A 22,770-nucleotide genomic window follows, 5' to 3' on the forward strand; every position below is an offset into this window, starting at 1 on the left:
AATTTTCTTTCAGTTGGCTCTTTTGTGGCATGCTAATAGTGGATAGATCTCCAATCAAGCTGTAATTGTCTCAGCCATCACGTCCCCACAATGCTGGCCCTTCTATTTTTACCACATACAAGCCTGATGTGGCTTGTTGGGTGTTGTATTTCACTGTTATGAATGTCATTCCCACAGACATTATCTTTTCTCCAATATAAGTTCTTAGTTGGATACTTGCAGGCTTCAGCTAAGTACCTTTGAAATGCCGTTCAAACTCATTTGTGGAATGACTGGAACAGTTGAGTCAGGGTCCAATTCTATTTTAATTAATTTGCCATTCACTTCTGGTGTAAGTCATATTGCTGTTTCTTGTTAGCTTTCACATTTTAAATCTCAAGGCTATCTAGTTCTGCGACACTCTCATCACTATCACATTTTTCATCAACAGCATGCAGATTAGTGCTATTTTTGAAACTGCAACTTATTATAGAACATAGAAATCTACAGCACAGTACAGGCCCTTCGGCCCACAATGTTGTGCCGACCATGTAACCTACTCTGGAAACTGCCTAGAATTTCCCTAGCGCATAGCCCTCTATTTTTCTAAGTTCCATGCACTGTGTATTATCTTCTTCTCTTCCCTGTGCAGTCCATTTATTTTTGCCTGTCCCACCTGCTCTTTGTACGTGTCCTACTTTGTTGCATTTTCTGCAGTTTTCACCTTTAAATCTGCATTGATCTGGTGTATGTGAGCCCCGCCACAATGGTAACACAATTTGTTCAGCTAAGCAGGTTTCAGTTTAGATATTGCAATTTTGTTCACACTCACTTTCATTCTTGACAGTAACTCAGTTGCTTCTCTGTCTGTCATTCTCATTGATACAGTGATTTCAATTGCTCTTTTAATGTGAGTTGTGCCTCTGTTCGGAGCCGTTTTTGAATGTTTTCTTGTAAGATTCCACAAACTAAACGATCTCTCAGTACATCATTAAGCCCATTACTGAACTGACAATTCTTAGACAATCTCTTCAGTTCAGCTACATAAGATGAAATGGACTCTCCTGCCTTTTGATTCCATTTAAGAAACCTAAAATGTTCTACAACCAATAATGGTTTTGATTTGAAATGTCCCTGCATTGCATTTATGATAGCAGCAAAGCTCATTTTGGTTGGCTTAGATGGAGCAGACAAATTTCTAAGCAAACTATATGCTGTTCCACAAATTACATTCAGCAAAACCGGCACTTGTATCTCATCAGCTATTTCATTTCCTTCAAAATACTGCTCAATTTGTTCTGTACACATCACCCAGTTATCTTTTGTGTAATCAAAAGCATCATCTTTCCAAAGTAGCCAATCATTACTGCAGCTTTTTTAAAATTATTATCACCCAGTACTTTCTGTTAATGAACCCATGAATTTCATCCATTTTCTGCATTATTTTAACTCAACCATCCTCTCCTCCTTCCAAAGAAAAAATGTGCCGCACTTTAAAAAAAAATTTGAACATCTCTTTCTCCCCTTCCAAAGAAAAAATTTGCTGTGCCTTTTTTTTAACTCAAATGTCTCGCTGCACTTCAACAAGTAGGTCATCATCTCGGATTCATTTTAAAACTTACTCATCACCACTGTTATGGTTTATAACTCCAAACATAAAACTAATTGAAAGAAAAACACAGGAGCCTGGGAGAATGTGTACGCTTAATTTCTTTTTAGTAAGGCGGCACTTACGACATTGTGGTGTAATGACATATGCCATTCACATACTTTTACATATAATTCGTAATGAATTACGTAAACAACAAAGAATGCTTAATCAAACAATATATTTACAATATTACTGAAATAAACATGTTCTCAGAGCCTCCTTAAAAATGTAATATTCCCCTATCCAGTCATGGGAATCCCTACTCAGGCTGCCGAACTGCAGGTTTCTTTGACTGGGGCAGGTTAAAGCTATTACCAAGGATGGAAGGGAGGAATGTGACACACCCCATTGCCACCCACCTATTTGCCCTGTCAAGCACTTCCTGTTCTACTCTTGCCAGAGTCTACAGATCCCTCACTGGCTTCATCAGCCACCTCAGAGATCCCCGAAACTGGAATGTAGGCAAGTTATCCTCATGTGGCCACAGAATAGCAAACTGGTAGTTTTTTAACCAAAACAAGTGTGAGTGAGTAAATCAACCATAAAGCTAGCAAATAGTAAGTGTTTATCATCATAAATCCTCATTGTGGCCTAACCATTGGTTACTACTGTACCATTTTGGAATTGCAACACATCAGGGCCTACAAAAACATCTAAACTCTATACAAAAGCGTGGACTATATTTCACTTTTCATTTATGTGAACTTTGTGGAATACATCCGAGCCTGGTAAAATTTAATGAGTTGATAAATTGACACTACTTTATGTACTGATGAAGGTAGTTCTGGTATGTAGAGAACAAAGTAACAGAAAACAATAAGTGAGTTTGGGTGTATATTTAATTACAACAAAGTGATACATGAAGGGATGCTATATTTAATCTTTAGTCTTCTGAAAATTCACTTCAATATAATGTTGAACTCCACAATTAGAAATTAAGCAGGCCTAAATCTGTGACAGTTGATTGATCAAGGCCAAAGGAATATTACAGAATATTTCTAAAGTGAAGACAATTAAGTTTTTCATTTCAAGATAAGGCAAGAAAGAACAAAAAGTAGAAAGCAGACTGTTCACTGTACAGAAATTGAAACAGTTTGGAATTTAGTAGTGCCATTTATATATGGGAGTACATTTGCATTGACAGTTTTAATCAAAACTTCCTTTGAAGTACCATTTGATAAGTAAAGCATTTATGTACCAACACATTATATTAAAAATAGCATAGAGGTAGCTGTAAGAACCAAAGGGCATATGCCATCCCATATTTCTGGATTTCAGATCAGAACAGTGTGACCCAGGTGAAAGACCATAAACCATAGTACCAGACTACAAAGTGTCATAGAGAAATATTGCTTAATTTACACTAATCTTCTATTTGAATAATGACGACATTCTTGATGGTAGTATTGTCAGTGCCATGTCATCTCATGCAGGTCCACAAATGGTCAAATTGTATTGAGTTGTAGCTCACTGCACCCAACAGTTACAGGTGTACATGCATAGTGCAAAGCTGACAATGTGGAGTGACTTTGTTCTTTGTTAGGAATTTCACTCTTCACAATTGTGCTCCTAAATCATAAAGGGATGACACATGCCCATTCAGATACATTACAGGGGGTAAGAATAGGGCATTAGGCAAAAGAAGAAAAGTAGAAAATAAACAAGAATTCAAGCAAGTGATTTCCTGGGTTAAGTTATCTGACAGTAGCCACTGAACAGTTAAAGAGGAACAGAGCCATGACAGACTGGCACAATTTATTGTAAGTGATAGTTTTACATTGAAGACAGTTTCTCATTCCTGATAGGATTTAACAAGTAGCCACATAAGTAGCACAGTCATCAAAACCACCATAAAATTCAAGAAGAGCTCTTGTGTGGATCTACTCATTCTTGCTGTGCTTAAGTAAGCAGGATGACACAATCAGATCCTTGGAAATAGATCACTTCGGATGAGCCAACACTTCAGACTAACGGCAGGCTGGATTTTCCTCCACCGCCCTTCTGCTTTCAGGTAGTCTGAAACAAAGATTACATAAATCTTTCCTGTTTATTATCTCTAGAGTATTCTAGTGGAATCGTTAATTGTTAAATTGAGAAACTCAACTTTCTAATATCAGCTCATTAAAAAGAACAAAATGCATTGAAAACAAATCCCCTGGCCTGTCTTTTGCAATATAATTTCTTCTTGAGCTATTTGTTGTAGTTGACTGGAAGGTATAATATGCAGCTATACCATTTTAATTTCAGGGACCTAGGTGTTCTCACATTTCTCATCTGGTTCCAGGAGCCCTATCTGAAATGGCCTTGGATAGCATCCACAGAATATGTGCAACTACAGCATAAAACTGTTCACAGCTGGCAGGAAACTTATATTCTTACTCAGCAGTTATAAGGATCAGTAGCATTGAAAAGAGTGAAAAAATAGAGCTTCATTTGATCTTTAGAAGTTGGAGTTTGACATGTTGCTGGAATGATATTAACTACTCAGACGAGAAAGATCAGCACTGCTTCCAAACTGTTTTATGTAAAACCTGGCATTTCTCAATATTAGCATTAAGTTTCCGAACCAACTGAGAATAATGAGCCTGTGAGCTCCTTGGTACAATCAAAATATCCCCAAAAAGAAAATATTGTGACTTTGCTACAGTAATAAAAAGAGCTTTACCATATTTAATATATTTTGAAATCTAACTACAAAATGTGGTGTGCTGGGGCAGTGGCATCAACAAGGGTGATGCCACAGATTCAACAAACTGATTAGAAAGGCTGGCTCTGTTATAGGAGTCAAACTGGACACAGTGGAGCCAGGGGTAGAACAAAGGAACCTATGGAAAATCCTGGCAATTCTGGATAATGTTGCTCATCTTCTGTATGCCACCTTGACTGAACAAGGAGCACTTTCAGTAATAGACTAAGACATCTGCAGTGCTCCAAAGAGCGCTAAATGAGGTCATTCTTACCCTCTGCCATTCGGCTCTATAATGAGTCAATCTATATTCGGGAAAGTGATGACCTCCTCCTGTCAGACTGTTATTAACCTCTGTTTACCAGAGCTCTGTTTAAGATCTGTTTTATTTTTAAAGGTAACCTATTTTTTATTCTTCCTTACTTCTAATATTTGTATATCTGTGTAATCGTAATACAGTACTACTGAGACACTGTAATTTACTTTGGGATCAACAAACTATCCATCTATATGTCTATCTAATTTCCAGCAAATACAGTATAGAAGCCTATACTGGTCAGACTCTTTCTTCATGATATTAACAACCTTGAAATTCATCCTTTAATAATAATAAACTAATTACATATCTATTGTAGTTTTTTTCTTACATATTCAAGAATAACAAACATGATTATAATCAATTCTCTGTACTTCTGGACTGTGTTCTGCAACTTTGAAGTGGTAGAGTAGTATCACGTTACAAAAAAGCCTAATTTACACATGTAACTAACACCACTTCCCAGAGCATTTGGCTTTAAGAGATCAAACCAATTTTCAATCCGTGTTCTAAAAATACACTAATACTAATTGATTAAAATAGGAAAAATAACAACTCTAAATAGTAGAATTTTTAATAATATGATACTTTTTGGATTAATGTAGACATTATTCCTATTTATGGTTATGATTCCTGTCAACTTTAGAAGGAAAGTATACATACACGCCTCAGTCACAAGATCTCAGACTTCTATTTAGATGGGGAACTTAGTGATGAGAGATGTGAAGTAATTGTTTCATTAAGCCATTTACATTTAAACCATTAAACATTTTTAAAACATCATAAATTTTCATGCATTCTCTTGATGTGGAATAGCCTTAATCAATTTAAAACTATCCTTGATCATTTGAATATTAGATATCCTTAGCTATTATAGTCTAAAATATTCCAATTTGTCATTTGCATAAACAAATCCTATCATATTGATAGGTTTTATTAAAAATGAATTCAAACATACATTGAAATATAATACAAAGTCCACCCAGAAAGGTCTTCTGAATAATATATAAACAGATACAGCAGTAGAAAGAATGTAATACAAATCCATAATTTTAAGGATAATATTCAGTCTGCTGAAAAAATAGTAATTGGAAAAGTACTATGCATCCGGAAGAAAAGTATATTGGCAATCAAATATTTTCACAATATGTGTTGATATATGTTGATTAGCCAACTTAAAAGTTTGATTCCTAATTTTAGTTCCTGTAAAGTAAAATCCAAAAAGTAGAGAAAGTTTGGAAGTTCGGAGAATATTCAGATGCTTGCATACACTACCATCACATTCTTTCCGATAAATGCAATAGAAGTCTTATTTAACTCAATCTAATAACCTTTGTACATTAGCTAAAAGTTTCAGTAATTTTTAAAAAAAATACCTTTTTGGAAAGATGTACAAAGCCTGTAAACAAAATAACTGTTGTTTGACATACTACTTCACAAGCATTTGTTTCATTCTTTACCTTTTAGAACAAATTGCGGCTATTAATGCTTTCTGGGCCTGGGTAGACAGCCCTAGTTCATTCACTGCCTGTCTTCAAGTGCTGTCTGGACAGAGAGTCTCCGAGTGGGATCTAAGTACTCAAGGGGAGAGAAGAGCACCATATTTTTGGCAATAAAAGTAATGATGTCACAAGTGGGATGGGTCAAAGGCTTGGTGGTTTTCCGTATAACTATTACTCAATTATGTACTATTCATGGTGCCATTAACTCAAAGCGGGTGATAGAACAGGAAATGTTAATACATTTTATTTCAAATAGAGTTTTCAATAACACAGATGTCAAAAGATTATTAATATTAACATGTAATCTGTAAAACATTTATTTTTTTCAATGATTAAGGTGCTCAAGCAGGTTTCATACATCATTGTCTTGTCTGAAATCTTGAATCTAATCGATTGAGCAAACACAGATATTCAATTCAATATTCCCAGAAAATATGTCTAGTGATTGCAGTGTGGTATTAACTTGCACCTGTTAGCATCTCAGCTTTGTACTGCCTGCTCTTCAACATGATTGCAACTTGCAGCCAGTGCTAACCTCGGAATACCCCAAATATTTTGAGTTGTTGTTGTTCCTCTCTGCACCTTGTGGTGCATCAAATGGCAACCTTGCCATTTCTTTAGCATCTGTCTGTTATTTGTTACAAGACCGAGTTGATAGCTCAACACTCAACCCAGCATGGATGGAAAGCATGCAAAGAGCCAGCCAAATTCGAATCTGGGACCACTTGCCTCAAAGTCCAGTGCAGATACCACTACACCACTGGCTGGCTAAACATTTTGAGTGGCGAGTACAAAATAATGGCAGTCTTCGAAGAGAAGCACACTTTTCAGGGACAATGGTCCTTAATGAAGCCTAGATGTTCTACTTGCTGATCTGTTCTGCTAGGACCAGCTAGAAAAGCTCGTTCTTGAACACCCTGAGTATTTATGGCCTATTCTCCTTCTCTCCTGTTACTTTTCCAGCAATTTGCCTACTGCTCAATATCATGTACTCTAGAGAGCTTGCCTGTGCTCCCTGAACCAGGAACAACTGGTTTCTGCAATTGCTATGAAGCCATATTTGTTAGCTACAAATACTCTGTGGTATTTGGTTAAGCTCTTTAAAAGCTCCAGCAAAAATCTATCTACAGGTATTTCTTCTCAATGTGTTACTATCACTGGAAAACGCTGCACAAGAGCACAGTGGAAGTACCATCACAATAAGCATTACAGTGTTTAAGAAGGCAATGCTGTATCAGCTTCCTTAAGGTAGTTTGAGATGCTCATTGAGTGCTCGCCTGCTAGTACCTCCTCATTAATGAATTAAAATAATTCAAATATTCCTAATTTCACCGCATTTCCCAATTTACATTCTATGTATTTCATGGCCATTAATAACTAGATCATCATTCCCAACCAGTTTTATATATCCAGTCAAGATTATCAGCAAAAATCATTGTCCAATCAGTCTTGCGCATGCAATTAATGCATATCTTTGCTTATCCTACACATTTCTACCCAATACTTTCAATATTGCAGGAGCAGAGATACTAGGATATGGCTTTTTTTTGTAATGAAGGAGGTCGAAGGTGCCACAGAAGGTCAACTATACTTATAGCTGCTGTTGAGCTGGCGGAGTCAGCTGCAGGATGCACTTTTCTGCCATGAGTGAGACCAGCTGACAGACACTTTCATACATGGACGCTGGTGGGATGTGTAATACAATAATGGATGTGCCACTTAGAGGAAAGATGACAAATGTGTGCTCTATGAAGAAATTGCCAAACCACTGCCTGTTGCCTATGAATTGTAGTGAAAGTCTGATTGCTGTGACATCCCAAAGCTGTTTTGAGGAATGGCTCAGATCCACAATCACAGCAGTGTGAGCATTTATGGAAGTAAGCTGAATTCACAAGGTGAAAGCTGAGCTTCCACTGCAGTATTTAGATGTTATACAGTGTGATTTTATCTGCTTTGCAATAGGACCTCAGCCCTTAGGCAACACTTTCATCCATAAATGCTAAAACAGCACTGACCATCATTTGGTTTCTCCTGCTGGAAAAGATGGGCTCCAGATGTCCATGTGCAACTTTGGAGTCTGACTCTCCTACGCTCCTTCACACTCCACTCAGACGTGACAAGGATTCAAACAGTTTGATGTGCATTCTTTATAGGCTGATCTATCGTAGTTACCAATTGAATCTCCTGAAACTGAGCCTCAGTATTGTCTTGCCATTAATGGAAATCCATTTAGTATATAATAACCTCCTACTCAAGCTTCAAACCACTTGTGCCTGGTGATTCAATTTATATGGATTCTACATCCAATCCACCCTCTACAGTGTCTCAAATCCTATTACCTTAGGCAGACACAGTGAGTGACAGATCAGATGGTTGGTGCCTCCTTATTTCTTTTGTTGCTCAAGTACAAGGTTTAAGCTTTCAGGAAGTCATAAAACTGAAAAGGAAAACCTAATTGAGAGGTTCACATTATAGATCTGTCAGTTACTTGGTGAAATATCAAGCACATGATCAGTGGGATGGTATGCGCAGGTGCCTTTAGATTTGTAAAGCACCTTACTTTCTAAGCTACTTGGCTGAAATGTTATTTTGTTTTCAATGGACAAATAAAGCATCTGTAAATGCAAACCCTTATTTCTCGTCCCTTCTACATTGAATAGAATCCAGCACACTACTTCTTGTATATCCCGATGCTGACACCTGTCACTGTCAGCTATGCCTGATATGCAGCCTTCTCAAGTTCTCATATTGCTGGTTAAAATAAACATCACACAGTGTTGAAATGAAACTACTACATTTCTGTGGTTTAAGCATCAGATTCACTCTCTTTTACTTCTAGAAGAAACTCCAACCTAATATCTAATGGAGCCCAAAACTGCAGTTGTAGCAGCTGGGTACATACTTTATGTGTCAGTTAATGTCCGCTCAGGCAGCAGGCCATTTGTAAGCTGGTTCTTCATGTATAATTTTATGGACTGGCTCCCAGTGTTACTTCTGCTTAGTGAGCTACAGAGCAATTAAGGCTTGGACTAAGGGTGAATATTGGCATCAGTTTCATCAACAATGGGAAGAAACAACCAACCATTTTAATGTCAGAAACAATGCACACAGGATATAGTTGTACAGTCACGAGAAATATTGAAGTCTTACCAATGTAGTACAGAAAAAGCTGGAGAATCTCAGCAGGTCAGGCAGCATCTATAGGGAGGAATAATTTTACCAAAGCTCTCTATTCAGCTGCATATCTATCCTTAACGACAGCACTGAAACAAACATAGATAACCAACTACTCAGCCATGGCATCCATATCATCTAAGCATTTCATAGGACTCTCACTAGCCCCCTCCCTTCTTGTAGGAACTACTTGTATACAACTTCAATCAAGGAAGGATTAGAAAGAATTACCTTCAAGCTCTCTCTATCAGACCTACACATGCAGTCTCCTCCCAGTCTCCACCCAGCTAACAAGAGTCACCTGCCACTCAGTCCAGACTCATCACCTGCAGCCTATTTAAACCCAGCTGTCATTCATAATTCTTGTTCACTCATTGAACCAGCCAGCCTCAACCAGTTGCCCCTAGGCTTCAGTTACCTTGTTGCCTGTGAGTTTAGTATCTGTCCTCTCTTGGCTTGTTATTTTGCAGTTGATTATTAATTGTCTCCGCTGCTCTGTGTTTGGGTCAAGTTTTCCCTATATTTCCTGACAGATGAGTGAAGCTCCAATTGACTCAGCAGAGAATACTCACTTAAAGGATGTCATCATTGACATGAACATGTGATCCAGAAGCAGCAGGAAACCATTGACCATTTACTCACCTCTCTCTTCCAACTCTTGATGCAGTTACCCTGCAACAGGTAACCTCCTTCCTCTGAGCTCTGGATTCCAGTGCCACATGCTTTAATGGATCCACAACTGGATGCCTCAACTTCCTGACCTAGTGTGTCTTACACTTTGAGCTCCAACCATCTCTGTATTCTATGGACTGATCAAGATTGCTTTTGTCATCTCTCTCTCGATTGCGTGAGCTCTGACCTGGGCCACCACAAACTGGGACAATAAAGCCACCATTTTCAATAAATATTAGCTTAGATTAGATTAGATTATGAGGACACGCAGTCCTCTTTTATTGTCATTTAGTAATGCATGCATTATGAAATGACACAATGTTCCTCCAGAACGATATCACAGAAACACAAGACAAACCAAGACTAAAAAAACTGACAAAAACCACGTAATTATAACATATAGTTACAACAGTGCAAAGCAATACCATAATTTGATAAAGAACAGACCATGGCCACGGTAAAAAAAAGTCTCAAAGTCTCTCGAAAGTCCCATTATCTCACGCAGACTGTAAAAGGAAGAGAAACTCTCTTCCTGCCATGAGCTTCCAGCGCCGCAAACTTGCCGATGCAGCACCCTGGAAGCACCCAACCACAGCCGACTCTTGAGTCCATCCATAAACTTCGAGCCTCCGACCAGCCCTCTGACACCAAGCACCGAGCACCATCTCTGCTGAGCGCTTCAACCCCGGCCCCGGCAACAGGCAATAGGCAAAGCCGAGGATTTGGGGCCTTCCCCTCTGGAGATTCTCGATTGCACAGTAGCAACGGCAGCGAAGCAGGCATTTCAGAAGTTTCTCCAGATGTTCCTCCGTGCTTCTCACGTCTGTCTCCATCAAATCAGGATTGTGCATGGTACCTATTTAACAAATACGATATCATTTCGGAGCGGCCGCGTGTGCTGTGTCGTGCTGCCATCTTCTCCTCCCCTCTCAATATGTGGGATTCTCCACTGAGATGTGCCGGGTGTTTGACCTTCCAGGAAGTGGAATGGAGTCAGAGGATCAGATACTTCACCTGTATCAAGGCTCACACTTGGTGTTGGATTACACCATGGAATTCAGCATCCTTGCAGCAGATCACAGCTGGAATGCAGAAGCATTGCTGCACTGTTACCATCACCATCTCTTGGAGTGCTTGAAAGGCAAGCTGTCTACCTGGGAGATGCCCACAGACCTCAAAAGCCTCATCACTCTGGCCCTCCATGTTCACATGGAATGATCCTCCAGATCTCCAGCTGAAACTCCAGTTCCATTCCTAGGACTATTCAGCAGATCTAGAACTGTGACTGGGGCTATTCAACAATGGCCTGACACAACAGTTTAACCCAACTGAAATGGAGATGGACCCTCAGCCTCTCAGATCCTTGCCCCAGTTGTCTGGAACCTCGACAACCAGATACGCCAGGCCCTACAGCTCGATCCTGCTCTGGCTGACACACCTGGTGCATGTACATGCCGGCAACCATGTGCACTGAACCATCCCAGTGGGCTCACTCCTCACCCCTCTTTGGCCATCTAGGCGCACAACGGACTCTAAATTTTCTGCGATGCCAGTCCTGGTGGCTAACCATGCCAGTTTGTTGCTGCCTGCCCTCAATGTGCCCAGTCCAATTCCTCCAACCCCTGGCCCGCTGGGCTCTTGTAGCATCTGCCAGTTCCTTGATGCCCATGGTCTCACTTTGCTATGGACAGTATCACGGGTTTGCCACCTTCCAATGGGGCCATGGTGATCATGATAATGGTGGACTGGTTATTCAAAGTGGTCCACTTTATTGCTCTTCCCAAACTTCTCTCAGCCGCTGAGATGGTGGACCTGGCTGTCATCGCAGACCGATGAACAGTCAGAAAGAACCAATCAGCAAGTGGCGAAGTGATGTTTCACCGCCTCTAAGCCTTCCACATGGAAGAAGTATCTGCTCTGGGCCAAGCTGTCCCACAATCTACACACCTCATCGACTATGGGTTTGTCACTCTTGGAAGTGCTTCATGGCTACCAACCCCTGTTGTTCCCCATGGAGGTTTTCTGCTGTCAGAATGCTTGGTGTACAGCAGAGAGGGCCAACCTAGCTGCCATCTGCATCTACTGCCTTCAGGCTATTTGCCATCAGCACCCAGCTAGACTACCCCAGCTTTCAAACCACGTCTGGCTGTCCACCTGCAATCTACCCCTGTGCACTGACTTCCGCAAACTCTTGCCCCGGTTTGTTGGTTCCTTCAAGATTACCCATTGCATCAATCCAGTCACTTACTATCTCCAGCTGCCACCATCCCTCATGATTACACCTACCTTCCCATGTGTCCTGCCTCAAGTCTGTTGTCCATGGACCACTCAACCCACCCAAGCCTGCACCTCTGGAACCTAGGATGGTGGAAGGTGGTCCAGTGTACACGGTACACTGGTTGATAGATTCATGGCATGGACAGGGTGTGCATTATCTAGTTGACTAGGAAGGGTACCTGGTATGGCCTCAAGGAGAGATCTTGGGTGCTATCCAATTACATCTTGGATCCATCGCTCATCGAGAAATTCCTCCAGACCCATTTGGATCATCCAGGGCTGTTGGGGGCGGCTGTAGGGGGGAAGCAGATCCTACCAGACCTGCACATGCAAGCTCCTCCCATCACCCAGCTAACAAGAGTCACCAGCTGCTCATTCCAAACTCATCACCTGCAGCCTATTTAAACCTCCACAGTCCTTGTTCAATCATTGAACCAGCCAGCCTCAACCAGTTGCTCCTAGCCTTCAGTTACCTTGTTGCCTGTGAGTTTAGTATCTGTTCTCTTTTGTTTTGTAGCTCCTTGTGGCTTGTTATTTTGCACTTGATTATTTAAGTCATTACTCATCACTAAAGTCTAGGAGAGGAGAAGATGGCAATGCAACACAGCTCGCAGCGACCACTCCGGTGGTGATGTCTGTTATTTGTCAAGTAGGGTGCCGTGCACAATCCTGATTTGGTGGAGACGGACGTGAGAGCACGGAGGAACATCTGGTGAAACTTCTGAAATGCCTGCTTTGCTGCTGCTGCTACTGTGTGGTCCGAAATCTCCGGAGGGGAAGGCCCCGAGTCCTCGGCTTTGCTTGTTGCTCAGCGGCCGGGGTGGGGTCGAAGTGCTCCGTAGCGGATGGCGCTCGGTGCTCGGTGTCGAGGGGCTGGTCGGAGGCTCGAAGTTTTCGGACGGACTCAGAGTCCGCTGCGGTCGGGTGCTTCCAATGGTGCTGCATCGGCAAGTTTGCGGCACTTGGAGGCTCATGGCAGGGAGAGTTTCTCCCTTTTACCACCTGCGTGAGATGATGAGGCTATCGAGACTTTGAGACTTTTTTTTTACCATGCCCATGGTCTGCTCTTTATCAAATTACGGTATTGCTTTGCACTGTTGTAACTATATGTTATAATTATGTGGTTTTGTCAGTTTTAGTCTTGGTTTGTCCTGTGTTTCTTGTGATATCATTCTGGAGGAACATTGTATCATTTTTTACTGCATGCATTTGTAAATGACAATAAACGAGGACTGAGTGTCTTCATAATCTAAATCATCTCCAGTGCTCTGCATTTGGGTCAAGCTTCCTCTGCATTTCCTGACATTCTTGTGATCAATTCACTGCTGTAGATGTACAATGTAGATCCTCTGGTCTCAGTATCTGAAGGTGACATCCTTCAAGAGAGTGAATGCAAAGAAAGCATCCAGTCCAGATGGAGCACCTGGCTGAGTACTTACAACCTGTGCTGACTAACTGGCTGGTGTTTTCATAGATATATTCAACCTCTCACTCCAGTAGTGTGTGGTACCCACCTGTTTCAAGCAAGTTTCAATCATACCAGTGCCCAAGAACAGCTGCCTCAAAAAGGCAACCTGCTCTATCAATTATTGCCCAGTGGCACCTACATCCACAGTGATTAAGTGCTTGGAGAGTCTGGTGTTGAGGCATATCAGCTCCTGCCTGAGTGGCAACTTGGATCTACTCCAACTGCCTACCAAAGCAACAGGTCCACAGCAGATCCCATTTCATTGGCTCTTCACACAACCCTGGAACAACTGGATAGCAAAGATGCATACATCAGGATACTCTTTATTAACTACAGCTCAGCATTTAATACCACGATCCCCTCAAAACTAAGCATTAAACTCCAAGTTCTGGGCCTTAATATCCCCTTGTGCAATTGGATACTGGATTTCATCACTTGCAGACCCCAGTCAGTTCGGATTGGCAAAAATATCTCCTCCACAATCTCCATCAGCACAGGAGCATCACAGGGACGTGTACTTAGCCCCCTGCTCTACTTGCTTAGTGCCTATGACTGTGTGGCTAAGTACGGCTCCAACACCATATACAAGTTTGCTGATGATCCCATTGTTGTGGGCTGTATCAAAGGTGGTGAAGAATCAGCATACAGGAGGGAGATTGAGAATTTGGCTGAGTGGTGTAATAACAACAACTTCTCATTCAATGTCAATAAGACCAAGAAGCTGATTGTAGATTTCAGGAGAGGGAAACCTGAGGTCCATGTGAGGCTCATAGGTGGGGGGGGGGGGGTGAGTAATTTTAAATTCCTGGGGGTCTCTATCACAGAAGACCTATCCTGGACCCATCCCATAAATGTCATTGCAAAGAAAGCATGACAATGCTTCTATTTCCTTAGGAGTCTGCGAAGATTCGGCATGTCATCAAAAACCTTGTGTGGCGTGTGGCCAAGTGATTAGGGCGTTGGTCTAGCGATCTGAAGGTCACGGATTTGAGCCTCGGCCGAGGCAGCATGTGTGTCCTTGAGCAAGGCACTTAAACACACAATGCTCCAATCTACCCAGCTGAGATTGGGTACCAGCAAAAATACTGGAGGTTAACCTCGCAATAGACTGGCGTCCTATCCAGGGCGGTGGGGGGGGGGGGAGTCTCATACTCTCAGTCGCTTCACGCCATGGAAACTGGCATATAAGCACTGGCTTGATAGGCCACAAGGCTCGTGACAGACTTTAATCTTTAATCAAAAACCTTGGTAAACTTCTATAGATGGGTGGTGGAAAGTGTACTAACTGGCTGCATTACGGCCTGGTGTAGGAACACCAATGCCCTTGAGTAGAAAATCCTACAAAAGGTAGCAGATCTGGCCTGGTATATCATGGATAAAGCCCACCTAACCATTGTACACACCTACATGAAACGTTACCGTAGAAAAGCAGCATCCATCATCAGAGATCCTCACCACCCAGGTCATTCTTTTTTCTCACTGCTGCCATCAGGTAGAAAGTACAGGTGCCTCAGGACTCGCACCACCAGGTTCAAGAAGTCACTACCCCTCAATCATCAAGTTCTTGAACAAAAGGAGATAACTACACATTCTATTTCTGGTCTTCCCACAACCAACGGTCTCGCTTTAAGGACTCTTTATCTTGTTATTTCATGCTCTCATTATTTACTGCTATTTATTTATATTTGTATTTGCACAGTTTGTTGTTCGTTGATCCTGTTTGCAGTTGCTGTTCTATAGATTTGCTAAGAATGCCCACAGGAAAAAGAATCTCAGGGTCTTAAGTGATGACATGTATGTACTCTGATAATAAATTTTACTTTGAACAATCATAGAGTCACAGAGCCATGTAGCATGAAAAAAGGCCTTTCAGCCCACCAATCTGTGATGATCTCTAATAGCCATGTTAATTGTATAAGATTGTATAAGATGATAAGAGGCATTGATCGTGTGGATAGTCAGAGGCTTTTTCCCAGGGCTGAAATGGCTGCCACAAGGGGGCACAGGTTTAAGGTGCCTGGAAGTAGGTACAGAGGAGATGTCAGGGGTAAGTTTTTTACGCGGAGAGTGGTGAGTGCGTGGAATGGGCTGCCGGCAACGGTGGTTGAGGCGGAAATGATAGGGTCTTTTAAGAGACTTTTAGATAGGTACATGGAGCTTAGAAAAATAGAGGGCTATGGGTAACCCTAGTGATTTCTAAGGTAGGGACATGTTTGACACAGCATTGTGGGCTGAAGGCCTGTATTGTGCTGTAGGTTTTCTATGTTTCTATGTTTCTAATTCCATGCTAATCTCATTTTATTCTCTTTGCCTTCCTATTGGCTACCCCCAAGTTTCTACCACTCATCTGTATTAAAGGAAATATATAATGTCCAGTTAACTTGCCATCCACGTGCCTTCATGATGTGGAAGAAAACTGGACCACCCAAACAAAACTCATATTATCATCCAAGATTTGTCCATATTTACTGCTCTTTGCTTCTTATGTTTCCTCCTACAACCTACATCCTGCTTGAACATCTACATCATCACCCACTTTTTACTCTCTCCCAATTCTCAACAGTACAAACTAAATCTTATTCTCCTGTTCCATTTCAACCATGGTCAATGTGATATCTCCTTAGCAAGTAAAGGACAAGTTTCAGTCTGTCGTTGGAACTCACTCTGAATCTCACGAGCAACAGCTATGAATTTGGCACCATGCAGACTTGAGGCCGAGTCACCAGGCACAAGACTGTAAAATCTGGGTCAGGAAGATGCGATGCCTGAGATTCCAAAGGATAGGAGGAGCAACCCATCTACCTACCTGGTCTGCTGCAGTAGTTTTGATGCAGACTTTACCAGCACAGGCTATTGAAGTAAATACTGATCAGCTTGTACACAGTGTCTACTGATAGGTTAACAGGAACAAGCCAACATAAGATTATGGAAGGATTTGGCTGAGAAGGAGATCACATGGCACAGTATTCTTAGTTCAATTCTTTGAGACAACTTTCCAATTGATCATACCCCATTGCTCCAACACCTGCTCATTATGTCTTTCATTTTAAGTATTATCCAATTCCCTTTTGGAAACACCAAATAAACTATATTGGCTGTCCTTACATGACACCACAGTATGTAAACAAAATATTTTATACAGGCAGATTAGTATTCTTGAGTAGCCAATGTTTGTCTTTGGTCATTATTGCTAAACACTTGTAAGAATACCCTTCAGTATTTGAATTATTCTTCAATCCAATCAGTTCCACTGAAGTTGATAGAATGGAATGTGCACAGGTTGTTTTAGATGCAAATATTATTCAGCATGCACTTGGTGCTGCGGGCCAAGGACAGCTTTCTTCCCTATGTTTCAATGTGTAAATATCTCATATGCTTTTTTATAGCTTGTTCTAATATCAGCAGACGTTTATGTAGATACAGCCCAACACCTTCTATTTTAAAACCGGATACTATTGTACAAATTAATTTATATTATTTCAAATTCATTTTACCAAGGTGAATCATTTCACACTTCATTTTAAATTGCATCTGCCTGTGTCACCGTTTTACTAGTTTATGACTTGCTGAATTCTCCAGTATTCTCAAGTTTCATGGCATCTGAATAATTTAACATTATGTCACTTCCAGGTCTTTGATATAAATCAGAAAGGACTATGGTCCCAACACTGATCCCTAGTGGACACAGCTGCATTCTTGCATTCAATCTGAAACCAACATTTCTTCATTGTTTCTGTTTTCAGACTATTAATTGGATTTGTATTCATGAAACCAATGCTCTTTTAATCCCAGGCAATCCCAGGGGCATTAATTTTACTGACATTTGTGGTACTTGGGTAATGCACCACCCTAGGATGAAGAGTGGAATTCTTTTCTAATGGATATAGGTACCATCTGGTAATAGAGACAATACAACACTTGAGGGTGAAACTTCGTGTACTCTCATCTTGCTTTGTTCTACTCATGGGGAAGGAGATGTAGACATTAGTTCTTGGGTGGAGAAGCTTTGACCTTGGGTATGCCTGAGTATTGTAAACTGTGAAATGTGGCTGATATTACCAAATGCAAGCCGAAAGGTGTCGACGACATGGAGATGGAGAATCAGAGTGACAGGCAGAAGTTCCATTTGTGGTTACAGTTAAGGACACACTTGTTGACAATTGTTGATGAAGAGAAAGAACCTCATGCATAGATCATGCATAAACCTAATGTGGCATGTAGTCTGTGAATATGCTGCAAATTTGTTCTGCAGTATTACCCCATTGCAACCTACTTCCTCCACTTCCCTCGGACTGGACCTGCTCCAACTCCATGAGGTTTTCCTCCCTGCTTCAGCCATGAAGACAGGCCTATGGGACCATTGAGGACTACATTCTGACATTTTCCGAGATAAGCAATAGCAGTATTTTACTATTTTTCATTTCTAGAGCCAAAATGAACTTTCCAGATTATGTACTATACTTATTAAAAAAATAAAATAAGGAAATGGTTGTTAATCAATGTCTGGCTGTTGTTCCCACCACTTGTCCTGCGTGTTGACGCCGTGAGTCTGGAAGGCTGGTAAGTGTGGGAAGCTGAGGTGAATTTTAGGTTGCAACTTTGATCGATAGATTGTTTTAAGATGGACGATGCTGTGTATCAGGCTTGTATAGATAACATTTAATATCCTTGTATAGAGGTTATTCAATAATGCAACGCTCCAAGCACGTCTTTAGTGTTCTCTCCGGACAATGACTTCTAGTGCTGTCTTCTCTCACATTTGTTTTGGAATTGGATCTTTCAATAATCCAGTTATTCTTTCACATAATCTATTTCTGTCTGCCCTGTGGCTTCACTGACCAAGTTACTCAAGGATGTATCGATGATGTAGGGTGTTAGTGTTTAGTCAACTGATGATGAACCAAAGTCTTAATGATCATCACTATGAAACATAACTAGCATCGGCAACTATCAACAAGAGGAGTGGAATTAAATGAAAAGATGGCAATCTATAAGTTATTTACTGACTATAAGCTTTTATAAGCTTTTTATAAGCTTTTCTGACTATTCAAAGTTTCTTGATCAGTGGGAAATGCTTCAATTACAGACTCCATATGACTGTGATAGTTGCATATGCTAGTTATTTTGATAGTGCAAGCCCTCCAGTTCTCATTCCAAAGCAGATGTGAAAGAAGGTGGTATGGTAAGTTATTCATTCATATTATTTTCATATTTTGAAGTTCCATGTTATTTGAAAGCACCTAAATTATGCCTATATCAAATGCTATAAATAAAGATTACATTGCTCCTATTACAAATTTATTGAGAATTTACAATTTATTTATTAATTGTACCCCACCATTCAGAAGAACAACCATTCTACTTTCTGTCTGTTAGCCAATGCATAACCTTACAATCACAGCTCTTGTAATCTCATGGACTTTAACTTTTCTATTGTCATTGAGAAGTTTACTTCAAAATTCAAGAAATAATCTGCTAGAGGTATCAAATTCTCTCTTCTCCAGCCCTTGACCTTTCCCACCTTTCCCACCCGCTTGGCTTCACCTATCATCTTTGAGCTAGCCTCTTTACCCTCCCTTTCTGGCATCTTCCCCCTCCCTTCGCAGAAGTCCCGAAACGTTGGCTGTTTATTCTTTTCCATAGATAGTGCCAGACCTGCTGTGTTCCTCCAGGGTTTTGTCTGTGTTACTTTGGATTTCCAGCACCTGCAGGCTTTCTTCTGTCTATGTACACAAGCCTTAATTTCTCACTTTGCAAAAGAAATACAACCTTTCACAGTAAAAAAATAAACATAAAATTCCACAGAAATTCTTTGATTTAGGTTTAGTAGGTATTTGATAATAAAAGGGGCTCAATTGTTAGGAAAAAGAGTTAACATTTTCTGCAATCCATGCAGTTCTTAAATGATCCAAATGCTTTTGAAGAGATCTAAAGATGTTTGAGAGCTACTGCATTCAATAACTGCAAGACAGGCAATGGGTCCTGAACAGTTTTCAGGAAGGCACTAAGTATAATCTGGTAACATATGTTAAGGTGCTTCTTTGTTAAATATAGCAGTCTTGGCATATGTACAAATGTTGATACAATTACTGCAACCATTTAATTTTAAAATATTGCACTTCCCATTTTCAAAAGCCAATTATGAATAAAAAGAATAACAAACTTTTTAAACTTAATTTTTTTAACAAAGCATTTTCTCATTCATTCTCCATAGTTCTGGAGTTGGAGTAATTTAACATACTCTATTTTTATTCTTCATGTTTCTCCTAAGTACTTGAACGGTCTGTCTTCTCATCTTTCAGATGTCCTCATTCCTTACATATTCACATTTGGGAGATTACGCTATTTATAAATTTGCTGTCATTTTGATGGATGCATGCAAGGCTAGACATTGGCTCTGACATGAAGTCTTTCAAGACAGCAGTTGCTCGGGAACAGTAAACTGTTTCCATCATACTTCAAAATCCTCAAGTGTAATATTACTGTTATACTTTACCAGCTGAGGTTATATTGCCCTTGTCACTACGGCTGAGCAGTACATACTCTGTTAACATACACTGATGCAGTTCCTCCTGTGATTACCTGCTATTGTTATATTAGAAAATGATTTAAGTCAAAGAGGTTTAAGATAGACTAATTGAATATCATGAGTTATTTTGTAAATCTCTTCATATCTCTGTTCTTTGATGAATAGGAGGCTTTGTCATTATGAGTTTCTATATCTAACACCTATTACATCCACTTCTTAAATGTAAGGGAAATTCTATAAGACTGGTGTCAAATTATCTAATGGGAACCCAGCCATTACACCTGGAACTGTCAATGTTCACTCTCATTTTTGTTTCTAGGTAATGTATAAAATTACATTTCAGAAATTGACCATTCCCAATCAATCAATCTAAATATATGAAACTCAGGGAGTTTCCAACCACCCCACTGCCATGCTACTGTACTAATTTTGTACATACTTCAGCAGTTTTTAGCAGGGTGACAAAATTGGACAGCAAGGCTAGCAATGAGCTAGTTCATGTGTAGTTTCATTGAGTACTTCCGATCTGTTCCCAACTATGTCTTTTGACCAAGGTCCAGCCGTGGAAGAAAAGCATAAAGCACAGAAAACTTACAGTGAAGGAAGAGGTCATGCATTCCTTCTTTTCCTTCCAACAAGAACACAGAAATGCAATAAATTAGGAAGCCACGCAGCTCGTCAAGCCCACTGTAAAATTCAATGTGATTATCCAATCTCACTCTACCTTCGAATATACTCTACAGCTCTGCAGTGAGCTACAGATCTGCACCACCTTCTGGGTGAAAATAAATACTTGTTTCCCCTCTAATAGTTCTATTAGTACCTTCCAATCGCCCTCCCCTGATTTCCAGCACCACTGATAAGGGCAAAGTATAGGTGAGTACTCGATGGTCAGTATGGACCAAAGCACTTGTTCCTGTGCGGCGTGGTTCTACGAATTACATCTTTCACATTTACTATGTGTTATACACCACATTTACTGCCGCCACAAAGCAACAAATTTCATGACAGTGAAAATAAACCTAATTTCTGATTCTCATTCTGAGCTAAGGCTTTCCTTGGCCTCAACTGTTCCAAAGAAAACTATCCCAAATTATATAATCTTTCCTCATAGATAAATTTCTCCATTTCCAAACTTCCCAGCAAATCTCCTGCCAGGAGTACACAGCTTCAGCCTAGGTGAGAGTCCATGGTCTTCATACACAAGAAACATGCCTATTGCCAACATTATTCTTTAGCGCATAGACGCAAGAGACTGCAATCTGGTGCAAAAACAAAATTCTAGAGGAACTTAGCAGGTCAGGTAGCATATGCAAGGGAAATGGACTTCTGAAGTTTTGGGTTGAAACCTTTCACCTGTTAAGGTCCCTCTGAGACACCAGAAACCCTCTCTGATCCTCTCTATTCAGTACACCATTTGGTCATTCATTGGTAATATCCTGGTTGTAGAGTGTTGCTTGTACCACATGTTCATAACACCTGTATTTACAGTTATGAGAACTTGCATCATATCAGTAGAGAATGCTGCACTGTGACCGGCATTGGGAAACACGACAATGCTATTCCATGAACTTGCAATAGATAATTTTGTTCCTAAGCAACCCTTACAAACAATAGGGTAGCCATATTGCTGTCTCAGAAGCATCAAAAGGTAGAAATGCAATTTCTGGCCCAGCCCCTAGTATCAGTTATTTAGACCAGAAAACTGCAGGATTATTGTAAAAATCCATTTGGTTACCAAATTTCACAAGGCAGGAAATTTCCTACACTTACATGTATGGCATATATGTATTTCCAGAACCAGTTTAATATACTTGACTCTAAATCACCTAGAAAACCTTTAAGTCCGGTGGAAATTAGACCATAAATCTTAACCTTGCCAGAAACCTCAACTCTTAAAATAAAGAGCTTGCTTAACAGGAAACCAGTGTAGCTCAGTGGGCAAAAGGATGGGTGGACAAGTAAATATGAAAGAGAAGCGGCTTTATTAAACCTAATGTTTTTTCACATAGATTGAAACTGTGCAGTGGAAAAACTGTGACATGCATATCAAGCTACTTCAAGAGAAAGAGACTGAGATTCAAGAGCTGAAGACACTTTTGAATAGGTCAGAACATTTTTCTAGGTCTATACATTACAATTTAAAAGCTTTAACACTGATATCCAAAGTATGGAATTGCATAAATCAGGTATTTCACCTTTATTTACACTCTTGTTTCACCTTATTCCAATTTCTTTCAAATTGGGTAACATGATTGTTATCACTAATTAGGCTGTTTCCTGCTTGAATATGATCAATAATTTTATTTATGGTAGGTATATAATTTGCAGATATATAAACTTACACATCAGTATACTATATTTTGTGCTATGTATTTCTAAACACGGGTTAGTTTAGTCATAGAGCTGTCAAATCTGAACCAAGGTGTTACATGTACAGTCTTTTCTCAAGAGACTTAGGCATATAATATGATTGATTAAGAAAATGTACCGTCAGAGGTGCAATTTTTAAAATA

The 22,770-nt window shown here is 40.2% G+C and overlaps 1 protein-coding gene across 2 annotated transcripts; it reads right to left on the minus strand.

The window, feature by feature from the left end:
- Window positions 1-1,678: 1,678 nt before the first annotated feature.
- Window positions 1,679-16,569, minus strand: LOC134349023 (sarcolipin). 2 transcript variants are annotated; one of them, XR_010018560.1, is made up of 3 exons: window positions 16,532-16,569; window positions 6,093-6,210; window positions 1,679-3,646 (listed from the first exon to the last, which is right to left on the minus strand). XR_010018560.1 is itself a non-coding variant. In XM_063052869.1 (2 exons), exon 2 carries the CDS (start codon window positions 3,516-3,518, stop codon window positions 3,423-3,425), a length of 96 nt encoding a protein of 31 aa, XP_062908939.1. In that variant the 5' UTR covers window positions 3,519-3,646; window positions 6,093-6,210; the 3' UTR covers window positions 1,679-3,422. The 2 variants fall into 2 exon arrangements, 1 of the variants encoding a protein (XP_062908939.1); XM_063052869.1 differs by lacking the exon at window positions 16,532-16,569.
- Between the last annotated feature and the right edge of the window lie 6,201 nt (window positions 16,570-22,770).

Source organism: Mobula hypostoma, chromosome 7 (assembly GCF_963921235.1).
Source record: "Mobula hypostoma chromosome 7, sMobHyp1.1, whole genome shotgun sequence".
Classification (NCBI taxonomy): domain Eukaryota; kingdom Metazoa; phylum Chordata; class Chondrichthyes; order Myliobatiformes; family Myliobatidae; genus Mobula; species Mobula hypostoma.

Excerpts from the sequence above, each read along its gene's own strand:
- LOC134349023 (XM_063052869.1), bottom strand. The coding sequence starts at position 3,518 with ATGAGTAGATCCACACAAGAGCTCTTCTTGAATTTTATGGTGGTTTTG.